This window comes from Pipistrellus hanaki (genome assembly GCF_964339955.1).
Source record: "Pipistrellus hanaki genome assembly, chromosome: 20".
Taxonomy (NCBI): domain Eukaryota; kingdom Metazoa; phylum Chordata; class Mammalia; order Chiroptera; family Vespertilionidae; genus Pipistrellus; species Pipistrellus hanaki.
The window spans coordinates 3090869-3105221 of NC_140522.1; the positions used below are offsets into that span (position 1 = coordinate 3090869).

Below are 14353 nucleotides of genomic sequence, written 5' to 3' on the forward strand. Positions count from 1 at the left end.
TTTTCTTCCGGCAAAATTTTTCCACTTGATGGGTGAGGATAATAAGACAGCTTAAAGATACACATGACAAACTCCTGTGAGTCTAATGCAGTCCCAGCTGCTTTATGTGTAAGTAAAGGTAAACACACTTACTTTCTCTTTCTTTCTTCTTCAAACGCTTTCTCCTACGATCAATGGAAGCTACTTCAGATTTTAATGACAGATAATGTTTTCTGATTTCTTGCAATTTTTCTTGAAGAATTGTGATGCGTTCAGCAGTTGTCATATTTTCAAGGTCCGCTGCAAATTTTAAAACTTTTATTAATATGTATTTTTGAACAAAATGTTAAGATACAATCTATTTATTCAAATCAAGATCCAAATAAAGCCTCTATGATGCAACTGGCTATTGGGTCTCTTAAGCTTGGTTACAAACTGCCTTTCAGTGACTCGCATCCAGAGTGACCAGGATGAAGCTGCTACAGACTGACCCACTGTCACAACCCCCTGCCACTCACACATCTGGAAGGTCCACTTGTAAACTTTGGGGAGCCGGCTGCTGGGCTCCTTGAGGTCGGGCTCCTTGTCCCCGTTCCTCCCACACTTCCCTGGCGACTGGGTCCGCGCAGGCGACTTGGCGCTGTGGGCCTTCCCCGCCGGGGGGAGCGGTCTGGCCGGCTGCGGCTTGGCGGCCCCCTCCCCGGCAGACAGCTCTTCGCTGTCGCTGCTGTTGGCTGAAACACAAGCGAGAGGAGAGCGTTGGAAACGGGAAAGCAACAAAGGTTCTGCCACAGATCTCAATGGTCAACTTCAAATCACCATGTGAGTTTATTCCTACCGAATGAATACAACTTGTGTTATGGAAGCTGCCTGAACGCCCGAAAAACCATCCTGTACAAAGGCACCGGCACAGTTAGGCAAAATGAGACTCTTCTTACCTGAGTTGCCAATAGTATTTTTTTTTTAAAAAAAAACCACAAAAAACAACCCTAATCTTCCATTACAGTAATTATCTGAATGGCTTTTTATTCCATTATGTTAATATGTATAAAAATAGAATACAGCACCTTTTAAACTGACTCATTATAAAACTTCTTCATTTTGACATTTCAGATTGTATAGATGTATGCTACTCCTCTGGCCACAAACTGATGCATAATCATCATGTCCAATAAAGATTATTCGGGAGTAAACACTAAACTTTGATACATAAAATGAATTTCTCAAGTAATAGCTTGCTGACTGCAATAAACCATCAGTTTTACCCGGGTAAACAGATTCAGTAATTTAAGAAAAATTCTGAGGTCTATGTAATATTATGTTACACCTGTTTTACTGACTAAAAGCCTCAGTACCATAGAAATGGTTAACACCTTGATAAGTTTAACATGTGATTGACTAAGATGATGGCACTGATTTTCCCCTCAATGTCCTCTTTCTGGATTAAAAAAAAAAAAAAAAAAGTCTTATTTTAGATTCCATGAGAGTTAATTCATTTAACTGAATTTTTTTCAAAGAATGGATGGTAGCCTCATTCTGATTTATCAAGGTCAAGGTGTAAGCCCAATAATTAAAACGTGAGAAAGCAATCAACAGTCTTATCTTCAATTGTGTGAATGTTAACTGTGTTGCTGAAGATGACCCCTCTTAGGAAATGCCATTTCAATGGTAAAGTCTTGAAGACAAAAACATCACAGTGTGATAAAAAATGCTTTAACTATCCTGGCATTTACTCCAAATCATTGACGATCAAATTGGCATCTACTCATTGACTCTCCATTTAACCACAGCTACCAAAAATAACGGAATACAGTTGGCTCTCAAGGCCTGAGACATCTCCAGGGAGGTACAGGGCGTCTCCTCCACGTGGTGTTCTGGGGATAAAGAGACGCCACCACGCTCTGACACCACGTCTCCTGATCACAGCCCCGCCCAGACCCCCCTCTGCTGCTCTGGAACCCCTGGCATCTCCTCGCTCAGCCCCCAAGGCTCGGCCCACTCTGACGCAGTGGCCTGCCTCAGCCTGGCTCTCAGGCCTTGCTGAGCACAGCCGCCCGGGGCCCCAAGGAACGCCATATTCACCGCCTGGAAGTCATATGGGCTCAGCAGAACCTCAGGGCGCTGGCCGCATAACCCTTTCTGCACTGAAGTGCAGCCAAGCCGGCCGAGAGCCAAGGTCAGGCGGTGGAGGTGGCAGGAGTCTCCTGGAAGAGCAGCAGGAGTCAGTGTGGGGCACCTGAAAAAAAATTCTTTACATATTTTCCGCTTCTCACTTCGTCTACAAGAGAGAGATAACACGTGCAGCCCTCAGGAGAAATACAGTACACACAGCCCTGCAGGTGGGCGAGAGTCACTGCTAAAGTCAAGTCTTCAGTCAGAGCCCCTCAGCCAATGTGCACAGTACACACTGCTCATGGCTTCTCCTGGCCACATGGCTGAGGTGTCCAAGGTCAAGGTTGGCTGGAGTTGTTGGGATGACAGCGCCAAAGCTGTCTTGACTGTTCTCTTCTAGGCTGATTTTGCCTTGAAGAATGACAAAGCCATCCATTTATCGTAATAAAATAATACATAATGTGATGTGACAAGGGTAAAGAACTATGGAGCATAAAACAAACATGGAGATGTTTACATTATAGGAGCGGTGGCTGTTATTTTAAAAAAGATGACTGGCACATTCATCAGCAATGAATGACACCGCTGAATAAGACCAAACCGCTTAATCCAAGAATTGACCTAGGCTGTGAAGACTTGTGTGGGTGGTGACAGAATTAAAATACTGACTTAGCCCTGGCCGGTGTGGCTCAGTTGGTTGGAGCGTCATCCCATAGATACACTGAAAGGTCCCAGCTTCAATTCCCAGTCGGGGCACATACCCAGGTTGTGGGTTTGTACAGGAGGCAACCAATCAATGGTCCTCTCTCTCATCTATCTGACACCCTTCCTCTCTCTCTCAAATCAATAAAAAACATATCCTCAAGTGAGGATTAAATAAAATACATATATTGGCTTATACCATATCCTGAATACCTTAATGGGGAGAAAATATCCGCCATAACTTACTGGTATAGTTGACATACAGTAATTACTTTCAGGCTTACAAAACAGTAATTCAACATTTTTATACCTTACAAGTGAGCACCACATCCGCCATTATTTTTATGTCTAAAAAGTTAAGAGGCTTTACGACTTACTGCCTTTTCCCTTCTTTTTGTTGTTTACCACCGTTGCTTTATGGCTTCGTTTCTGCTTTTTTGATGAACTTCCTCCTCCCTGAGCTTCTTTCACTCTTTTCTGACCTGTACAGGCTACAAAGGGAAAGTAATTATTAAGTAACACAATATACAAATCAAGCATTTCCTAGGTATGACTTCATTCCACATTTTATAAGTACAGAACAATTCTGACTCTATACATGCCCTTTGAGATTTATAAATTTATCATCAAGCTTAGTGTTATTTTTTAAATAGACTGTTATTAATGAGCTGACTTATTAAGTTGGAGGGTTGTTTTCTTTTTTTAAAACAAATGAAGTGTGAACATCCTTCTTAGAAAAATCAGATATAAACTGATTTATAGTACTGAGAGCTTTTAAGTCTAGTAGGAATTCAAAAACAGGCATATGCTGAAAATAAAAAGTAAAATTTGTTAAAATTCAGTAAAAGCAAAATATTAAAATTTAATTACAGTTTAAATATTAGTAATATATCTTATAATGATATTAATGTAATTTTAAATGCTATGATACGAATGGGATAAATTTTAGTAGTAACTCACAGTGATAGTACATATTTATTCATTTGATCAGGAACTTAATCTCAGGGCACTGGTTAACTCACACACCATTTACAAATCCATTACAAATGGCAGTTCTAAGTAACGGTTCATCTTCATGGTAGATTATCCAAAATATTATAAGTGTCTCCTTTCCTGTAAGGACCACTTTCCCTGCTGCTCAGGCTTCCCCGACTGATCACTCCTCTACACTGTAGTTTCCACACATTTTCCTTTTTACTGATCTAGCCTGGGCAATTCAGTTCCATAAAATAGTATGGAGACAAATACAATCAGAGTAGCTATATCTGTGAAGGTAAAAAAAAAAAATAGCAATTATATATTCTACTTAGTATTTGTTGTTCCACAAGAAATATGTTAAGATTTGTGTGACAATGTTATAGCAATTTTACCTCAATAAAGCTGGAAGAGGAAAAAATGATTTGTGTGAGAAAAGTTGGATCTAGCATAATAAAAGCTGGTATGTGACATCAAATACAGACCCTACCGAGTGCTCTGCCTTTACCATGGAGAGAGTGCTTTGAAGCCAGAGTCAGGCCAGAGCACACCAATTTAAAGACACCTGAGCGAAGTGGTTTATAAGAAAAATGATGACAGAAGTACAGCTATGGCACCATCAAAAGGTACTAGTATACCGAAACCCGTTTGGCTGTGGATGGAGTGTCAGCCTGCGGACTGAAAGGTCCTGGATTCGATTCCGGTCAAGGGCATGGACCTTGGCTGCGGGCACATCCCCAGTAGGAGGTGTGCATGAGGCAGCTGGTTGATGATTCTTGCTCATCGATGTTTCTAACTCTCTATCCCTCTCTCTTCCTCTCTGTAAAAAGTCAATAAAATATATTTTTTTAAAAAAAGAAAAAAAAATATAAATATATATATGTATATATATATATATATATACACACACACACACACACACACACACACACACACACTTAAGCTGCTCATGCCGCACAGTCCGCCAGTGTATAAGGAATTTCCTAGCAGGTCTGGCCTGGGCCTGGGAGCAGAGGACACGGAGTCCCTCTCCAGCCTGGAGATCAATGCACTCCGCTATTCATTACCCACGCGGCTTTGCAGGTTCCCACTGGAGGCCCCGGAAGGGGGGACGAAGGCGGCCCGCTCGCCGCTCACCTTTCTCGGGGGGCTCGGGCTCGGGCTGGGCGCTGCTGCTGGAGCTCACGCTGGCGTCGCAGGCGGCGGGCGAGCTGTTGCCCTCGGACTGCAGCTCCTGCAGCTCCCCGGCCACGCTGTCCACCTCGATGGTGCTGTCCGTCTCGCTCTTGATGCTCCGCACCTCCTCCTGGCTCGGGGCCAGCGCGTCCGATGCGGGCACAGAGGCCTGCTGCTGGCCAGCGTCCGTGACTGTGACCATGACCGAGGCCGGCGACTCCGGGGTGGTGGGCGGCGTGTTGAGGACCGAGTTGCTGCCGCTGCTGGGGAAGTCCGCCTTCTTGTCGCCGGCCTCCGGGGGCTTGTCCTCGGCGGGCGGGGGGTCGGGGCCGGCGGGCGGCGGAGCGTCCGGCTCGGCGCCCCCGGGGGAGCAGCTCTCCTCCTCGGCCACGGGCTGCAGGGCGCCCTCGGCCGGGCCCTCCTCCGGGGCCGGGTGCGGGGGGGACGCGGCGGCCTCGGTGTCGGAGTCGGAGAAGAGCTCCTTCAGCGTCTTCTTGGGCCACTGGCCTTGGATGCTGGACCAGACGTCTTTGCGGTCCTTGGCTCGGCTGTTCTGAAGCCTCTCGTCCGAGCTGTTCAGGAGTTTGATCCTCTTCTCCGCCACCTCGGAGAAGCCCGAATAGAAGCCGGTGGTGCGCAGAGATTTCCGCTTCTCCTCCAGGCCGTTGTACTTCTTCGTCGGCGTCAGCTTCGCCTTTGGTTTCCCTTCTTCGTCTTCATCGGAAGAGCTGTTGCTGCTGTTCTCTACGCAGAGCGAGTCTTTGTTCTTGGCCCTCTCGTCCTTTTTGCTGGGCGACCCGGTCTTCCCGCACTCCTCCGTGCTGCAGTGCCTTCTCTTCCCACGTTTGACCTGCGGCTTCGAGGCTTTTTCGGGGGTGTCTTTCTTGCCATCCTTTCTCTTTTTGGTGACTTCATCTTCTTCGTAATCGGTATCTTCGGACAAGCCCTCTATGTCTTTTCTTAACCTTTCCGGAGATTTGGACGCTGGTTTAGATATTACCAACTCTGCGTGGACCTTGCTTTCTTCCAGCAAAAATGAGCTGTTCTGTTCCTCCTTTGAAAGGAGGTCAGTATTTCTGGCGTGGGCCAGACACTCCGCCTTCGGTTCCTCTTTGCCAGCACTGTCCATGTCGTGAGCACCTGTCTCGTCCTCCTGCTCACTGTCTTCAGAACTTTCAGAAGCTGGAAAAGAAAGAAAAATGATATGAGAGGAAGGTTAGCAGAGCCTTTCTCTGCGCCACGCACTCTATATGTTAGCTCCTATGTTATTAGCCACCCTGCTCGCCAGGTTTTATTCCATTTCATAGTGAGGGAACTGCTTCAGAGAGTTAAGACACTCGGCAATAATGTCTACATCACACCAGGAGTGATAGTTCCACTACTATATACTTTAGCCAGAACATAAAATTGTAAACATAAAGGTCGTGAATTTTATGGTCTGTAAATTATACCTAATAAAAGCTGTGAGGTGTGTGTTTTTATCATCTCTATTTTATAGTTTAGAAAACTAGGATTTAGAGAGGTTAAACTACCCCAAATAGCTAGAAAAAGTCAAGAGAAAGTCTAAATTGAAGTCATTTGATTCCAGAATTTAGAATCTTAACTATAACATTCTAAGAAATCCATGTAGTATGTTCTTTAACTAGGTTTAAGTTTAAAAAAAAAATTGAGGCAATTAAGATGGGTAAAAACATTAAAAATTTTCAACGTGTTCCTGCATAACTAAATCTTAAAAAATGATCAAACGCCACTTCTTCAAAATAGACTCGCCCAGGCTGTGGTATTTTGTGGAAGAGCCACACTCAAGGGGCCAAAGAGCCGCATGTGGCTCACGAGCCGTGGTTTGCCGACCATTGACCTAGACCCACTGCTAGATGAATCTCACGTCTTCCTCGGTCTCAGTTTACTCCCCTGCAGTGTTGGACCACCTGGCAGTTTCCTACAACAGGCACACGGGAGGAAAACATTCTTTGTCCTTCCCTGTCTGAAAACAGCCGGACCCCAAACTTCACTGTGCGATCAGTTTAACCAGGTGTAGAATGTCAAGGTGAAATTCTTTTCCTTCCACATTTTGAAGGTGCAGCTCTGCTTATAGTGTTGAAAACGCTCTTTCATACCTTTGTGATGTTTTTATTCCTGCTATTTTATAATGTCATAACAATATACTGAGGTATGGCTCTTTCTGCATCACTTTAAGTATTTGAGGGGCTCTTTCCATTTCAAGATTTCTGCCTGTCAGTTCTAAAAATATTTCCTCTTTTAGTTAGGTACTTGCTAATTTCTCCGGCCCTGGTCTGGGCTCGTGAAGGAGGCAACCAACTGATGTGTCTCTCTCACATCAATGTTTCTCTCCTTCTCCCCCCTCTACTCTACCTAAAAATCAATGGGAATATCCTCAGGTGAGAATTAACAACAAATAAAAAATATCTCAGATTTTTTATAACTCTTTTCAAGTTATTTTTTATGGAGATACATTCTTTTACTTCATTTGATGGATCAGATCGTCCCCCTCTTTTCCCTGCCAGCCAGATTTATAAACCTCCCCCTCCCACCAGTCTTTGTCACTGTTATTATCTGATCGTTACAGTTCATCCTGCTGTAAGTATTAAGCAGTAATGTCACCATAAAAGAGAATATAATAAATGTAATTAAGATAAGCTAAGTTAAATATTCTTTACAAAAAATTCAATTTATATTCTAATATGGCATAACAAAAACTGTGCTTCCCATGGCAACAGAAAGAATGGAATCTGAAAAAAAAAAAGCACAGAATCAATACAACAGGATGAATATTAAATGTTAACTACAATTTACTGGTGCCCTTGGATCTACTAACAGAAATATTTCTAAGCCTCAATCAATGGCTGGCTTTCTTTCAAGTAACAGAGCAAAAAAAATTCTGGTTCAATTAAAAAACCAATTTGATGTCAATGAATAACCTTTACAGAATTTGATTTGTAAAAGCGAACAACCAACACTTGCATGCAAAAAGGACACTTAATATACTTACCTTGAAGTCCATTGAGTATAGAAGTGATTTCTATCGATTTAATATGAGCTGTATCAGAGTTTTTGGCATCAGTAAGATCCAGTTTAGATACTATTTCAGGAGATGAATTTGTCTGAAACGGTGGTTTTGACAAGCGCCGAAGTTTACAGTTTTTAGGAGAGTATTTTTCATCTTTGTCTTTTTCTTTGTCTAATTTATTCTAGATTAAGGGGGGGGAAAGTATCTCATGTTAGCCATAATTTATCATGAGGCATTTATTAGTAACATTGTTAATACTAATTTTAACTCTTTTAATGTATTATTAAATAACAAAAATATACAAAAAGCCCCTCAAAACAGCCACAGAAGTTTTTTCAATATTTAACAAACAATGCAGGATGAGCAAAAAGTTCCTGTCTATTATTTATATGAAATACATTAGCAATCAGGCAGACCATTAAGACTAGCACACCTCTGGGGTACCCGAAACCTATATAATTGTGCTAACCACTGTCACTCCTCTTTTCCAGCAAAGACCGGGAGTGAAGATGAAAAGGTCTGATGAGGCCACACCAAAACTCAACCCAATTTCACAGTGAGGAAAGAACGACCATTTTAGGGGAAAACTCTCACTATTAGGGGCCACTAGAGTATTGTTTAGCAGGAAAGTAAACGGCGTCACACTTTGAATATGAAAAGTGTACTTCAGAAGAACTGCTAAACACCTCAAATACATACGCCATTCAAAACATTAAAACTGTTCTAAAGCTAACGGTCTGCTTTCCAAGAAAACTTTAGAGAGAGTTAATCTTAGAAAGATCAATTGGATCATAGAGAAAAGTAACATCAACGTCCACACAGCGGCATCTATGGGAACCTGCTCTGAGCCGCTCCCTGCGGTCAGACCAGGGAGCCCCCTTTGCTTCTGCGTAGTTTGCAGTTAGTACGTGACCCAGGGCTCCCTCGCTGGAAATCAGAGGGCAGGAGAGGGTGGACACGAGTCATTGAGTACAGTTTCCAACATGCCTTTCCATAAGTGACAGTATTACTGAACCCAAATCTAGCTTTTGCTAAGTTTGCTATTTCAAGGAGTATTTCTAGCGCTGCTAACACACATGCACACACACTTAATGCATAATTTTGGGGGGAAAGTTCTTTAATGAAGAAGTGTGATGTAGAGAAAAATGAGCACTTACCTTTATTTTTTTCCGATGTTTTATCTTTGGCACATTTTTATCAGCAGGTCTTACTATTTTATCTGCTTTAATCCATTCGTCATATCTAAAGTTAAAGGAAATTGATATAAATATACAGACATATACCACAGAGATACTTAAGGCACATTAAAGAGAAACTCGTAGATAAATAGAATCATCACATTTTATAACTGGAAACAGCCCTGGAGATCATTTAGTTCAACTTCCTGGTTTGATGCATAAAGTTACCAACCGCCCTGACCGGTGCGGCATTGTCTCATGCACAGGAGGGTTGAGTTTGATGCCCAGTGAGGGTACATGCCCAGGTTGCCGGATCGATTCCTGGTAGGGGGTGTGCAGGAGGCAGCCAATCTATATTTCATTCTCACATTAATATTTCTCTCTCTCTAAAAATTGAGACTGCCTGTTAGTGATTAGACCATACTTCTTAAAATCTGTTTTCAATACATTCCTTATAATTAAAGCATAGGATCTAGACAAGTATCCTACTGGATATTTAACTAAAATACTAATGAAATATTTTCAAGTATGTACATGATTTACTTGAAAATATTTCTTCTGAGTCATCTAACTAATGAAACAAACATGAAAGACAAGATGCACAAGCAACTCAGGTCACTTCCCTGGGGGAGTGACCTGATCAAGTCTGTGAACTCCAAGACCAAAAGCATGAACAAGGGCAGGGTCACATGACAAATACATCATCGGCACCTATCACGTGACAGGCTCTGAGCTGAGCACTGGGTACTCAGCAGTGAAGGCAGCAGAGCTCCTTCCTGCAGGGAGCTTACCAGTGAACAGAGATGCAACACCAAGTGGGAGTTACAGAGGGACAACCTTCTGAAAGAAGGTACGTAAACATTTGCATTTTTAAATGTGATGAATTAAAATATTTAAAGAAAACTAGAGGAAATCAGAGACCATAACACAATTGCTCTCACCAGAGAAAAGTCAAGTTCAAAAAGGAAAGCTTTATAGTTTTTGTTTGGATATGTTGGCAAGTCACCTAAGCAATCACTTAGCAATAATAAAAATGGAAAAGACTGTCAGTCAGCCGGACATAAATGGTTTCTGTACCCAACATTGATTCAGATGTGGCTCTTCAACACAACTAAACCTTTTCCAGAGGAACTTCATCAGCATATGTTAATATACACCCAAAAGACATAATCAGAGATTAGAAGTAATTACACGCAAAATAAAGATATTTTCAAAATAATTTCATAAGCAAAACCCAATTGATAAATACTAAAAATTCACTACCTGAAATATGTAGATTATTAAGCAATTTTATTGATATTTACCTACTTGATGAATTTCCTATTATAATCTCAACACATACTTTTTTATTATTTTTAATTGATTGATTTTAGAGAGAGAGGAAGGGAGAGAGAAACATCAATTGGTTGTTTCAGTTATTTATGCATTTTATAGGTGCTCTGACTGGGGATCGAACCTGCAACCTTGGCTTATGGGGATGATGCTCTGAGCTCTCCGGCTATACATGTATTTTTAATTTGAGAAAATATCTAAAACAAAATTTATGAAGACTCACTGAACACAATTTTGTGCTTTTAGAAATGTACTTCAGATACAACAAAAATAAAAGTATATTACTGAAAAGCTAAAATTCTAAGCATGCTATTAACATTCCGTATTTCTATTTCATGTAATACTGTTAAGTCCATACCAAAGACACAGGAATGGTATTCATCATAATAAAGAAAATAACAGCATCATGATAGAAACACAATCATAGCATAATTTAGGATTTGACATAACCACCCCGATGGAATGATACAGTAATGACATCAATCCATTTTCTTGGATAATTAACTCTATCAGATGAAGTGAAGGCAGAGGCAGTAAGCAGCGTGCAGAACAATGGCAGAGCAGGTTTTATTTACAGACCACTGAAAAGGGTTAGCAACTGGGACTCACATACTGAGTTTCTAAAGTATCCCCAAAACTTTACTAATAACCGATCAGTTTAGGGGGTTACTGTATTTGTGCCCGTTTAGACAAACGTACTACCTGCCAATCTACCAAGCCACCAATGAAGCAGGTCCAATTGTCATGATTCACATAAAATGTACCTGCTAATCTACAAACCCCTAAATGGGTAAGTCCTGCTTCATAAACACTCTTAAGTTGAAAACAGAAAGCAAGCCCATTTGAGTGGTAAAGATAACTGCTTAATCTTTATTTCGCACACACACACACAAAAAAAGTCTATTTTCACTTGCGCTGAAAAACTAGTCAACGCAAGAGTCATTTTTTAAGTTCACCTTATTGCTTTTAAGCTTTGTTTTATATTTCTCTACGTGTAGGACTCTCTGATGCTAAGTATTTTGTATGCTGCAAAAGATTTTTTCACAGCCTTTTGACTGCCATAGTACTTTTATTTGAATACAGAGAAAGTGGAACCTTAACAGAACGGTTTGGCAGGTCCCAGAAAATTAAGAGTTGCCATATATAGAGGAATAGAGGAGAGTCTAGACTCCAGGCTGAGCCAGGCCACATCTGTCCCAACCCATTAGTCTCTACATTCTACAGGAATGGCGTTTATAAACCAATCCTTTTCATTCGGATTTTAATTTCTGCCTCACTCCCATTCTGCTGCCAAGAGGTCTAGTTCAATATTCATTCACCAGTTATCACGTTTTTCAGTTCTGAATTAAGGGTATAAATAACAATTACATTAACGTAAAGGTTTATATAGCATTTCAGAAAACACAGTGTGTTTTTTTTAAAAAACTAAGGTATTTTCCTTTTAAACCCTGTTTGCTAGAAAATGATGTTTCGGATCACACAACACTCACATAAATAGCCCCGCATGACTTTTTCTAAATTGCCATAGTCATGAGTGGCTGCTACTGAAAATAAAACTACTTTCATGAGCCTTCATGCATAAATCTTCATTTCCAATTTCACAGCAAGTGCAAATTCAGAGATCAAGCTGCGTTTCCGAAAATAATGGGAAAACAGTTGCAGAGCTGATGAGGGCTTGTTGCCGTCCTCATTAGATTAGCTTCAGACAAGAAGGAGCAGCAAAAATTATGTGTGATTTCTTTTCCTTTTTTTAAGTTTATTTTATTTTATTTGAGTCCTCATTAGATTAGCTTCAGACAAGAAGGAGCAGCAAAAATTATGTGTGATTTCTTTTCCTTTTTTTAATTTTGTTTTATTTTATTTGAGTCAAACTGACGCCACACGCTGGGGATCTCCAATGCTCCCACAGTGATTTCCTATTCCTCAGAAGGACAGCCTTGGGTGCTATTGCAGAGAGAGGGTGCTCAGATAGTGACTAAGAAAAGTAACTGCTTCAGCTACTGAAGTGGCTGTTTTCGCTAAGATGCTGCCGTAGGTTCCGCCCTACAGTTCTTCATCAAGATGGTAAGTTCTCTTCTTCTCACGTTCAGACCACACCAATGCTTGGGCTGGCAGGAGTGAGCGCATCCTTCTCAGTGACACAGGCAAGTCTTGTAGAAGAGTGCTCCTTTGCCTTTCTATATTCCTAACCACCTGCATGCCTCCACTGAGAATCTCCCGTCATCCTGCCCAACCCGCGATCAACTTCAAAGCTAAAATACCGAATATTTTCTAGCCCCTAAAATCCAGATGTTCCTAGACTAAGATACTTTCCTTTAGTCAATCTTTTCTTTTTTTCTTTTCCCCCCATTTTTTAAATTAAGGTATTATCTGTGTACATATCTTACCATTGCCCCCCCACTCCCATACCTGCCCTCCCTCCCCAATATCTTGCGTCCATTGGTTATGCTTACACGCATGCCTACAAGTCCTTCGGTTGATCTCCCATCTTCCCCACCTCTCCCTAACCTTCCCGCCTCAATCTCTTCTTAATGAGACAGAAAGTTTTGTCTTAACTGCAGAATAATCTTATGAATGTCTCAACTCACATATATACTAAGCCTCTTGTTTGAGATAATTAGTAGAAAACAATCAAGCCCTGATTATAGTGAAAGTTAGAGAATGCTTAAATTCTATCCACTCATCACAGAATTTAAAGCATTTTAAAAGGCTTCTAAGAAAACTGCCTTGTTATAGATAAACTAGCAAATATATATACATACATACACATATAATATAATATATACATACATACATACATACGTGTATATATATAAAAATAAAATAAACTAGCAAAATAACCAGAACTGAAAGGAGAGGGAAAAAAGATGATGTGGCTTTTATCTATCTTGTGGGCATCATTTAATAATTAATTTTTGTTGACTCAATTTTCTCCTAATTTTAAACTAACATACTCAACATTTATACCCTAGGCAAAAATGGAACTCCCTCTGCTTTTATGTTGAATAAGACCATTTAATAGGATCAAAATGATTAAATATGATCATTGGGCAAAATATTTCTACAGCAACTGCATCTGAGATTGCGAGCGCCTTCCTCCGAACATCTCATCAATGCCAGCACTACAGTGAGACACGTCACGCACCCTGAAGGCAGCGTAAGGACCAACGGACGAGAGGATTAATTACACACGATTTAAAAGTGGCATCTGGAAAAGCTTGTTTCAGGACAACACTGATGACAGTGAAGTCTTAAAACTCAAAACTTGGTTAATCTTCTGGGCCAGAAATAAAGAACAAGCCCAATGGGTCAGATCTGCACTTTTCTCACCATAAATAAGGAAATCGGATTAGATGTTTCTGGAGTTTCCTACTGCTGCAGCCAGACAACACAAAATGTGCTTTTAAGGAACAGAGTTAATTTATTATTTTTAACAGATGAAATTTTTTAATGACTTTCCAAAAAATTTTTATAATTTAAAGCATGAGAATTATATTTATATTCCTCCTTGGAGAGACCAGGCACTCATGAAGCCACCACTTAAAACTCCTGTGATTACCTTTCCAAGGGCTACAATCTTATTTCAAAAATAGTATTAAACTTTCCCAGATGAAGAAGTTTTTCTTAAAAGATACCTAAATGATCGGATCCCAGAACTGACAGGAGCCTTGGACAAACTTAAAATAGAGAATTTCTTTGGATAAGCCAAAGGCAACGTTTGGTAAGAAAAACACTCATCCAGCCCAGCCTGAGACCGCGCCTCTGCCTGCCCCGGCGGCAGCTCCCTGGGCGGGGAAGGGAGCACGTGCACTGAGCTAAGCTAAGCAGCCCCATTTACATGGCAACCACATGCTTCAGCCATGACACTACA

The 14353-nt window shown here is 41.1% G+C and overlaps 2 protein-coding genes across 6 annotated transcripts in view; both read right to left on the reverse strand.

The window, feature by feature from the left end:
- GNG4 (G protein subunit gamma 4) overlaps positions 1 to 14353 on the reverse strand; it is a 170080-nt gene that overhangs the window by 80198 nt on the left and 75529 nt on the right. The gene's annotated exons all lie outside the window — the stretch shown is intronic.
- The window catches only part of ARID4B (AT-rich interaction domain 4B), a 53524-nt gene that overhangs the window by 2130 nt on the left and 37041 nt on the right, over positions 1 to 14353 (reverse strand). For 4 of the 5 annotated variants that reach the window (XM_084868677.1, XM_084868676.1, XM_084868674.1 and 1 more), the window contains 6 exons: positions 9130 to 9214; positions 7955 to 8153; positions 4906 to 6126; positions 3171 to 3284; positions 498 to 713; positions 133 to 279 (listed from right to left, as the gene is read on the reverse strand). In XM_084868677.1, coding sequence (XP_084724803.1) covers positions 133 to 279; positions 498 to 713; positions 3171 to 3284; positions 4906 to 6126; positions 7955 to 8153; positions 9130 to 9214 — 1982 coding nt within the window. Of the gene's footprint in view, positions 1 to 132; positions 280 to 497; positions 714 to 2061; positions 2216 to 3170; positions 3285 to 4905; positions 6127 to 7954; positions 8154 to 9129; positions 9215 to 14353 lie in introns of all 5 variants that reach the window. The other variant, XR_014793584.1, reaches the window with a different exon arrangement.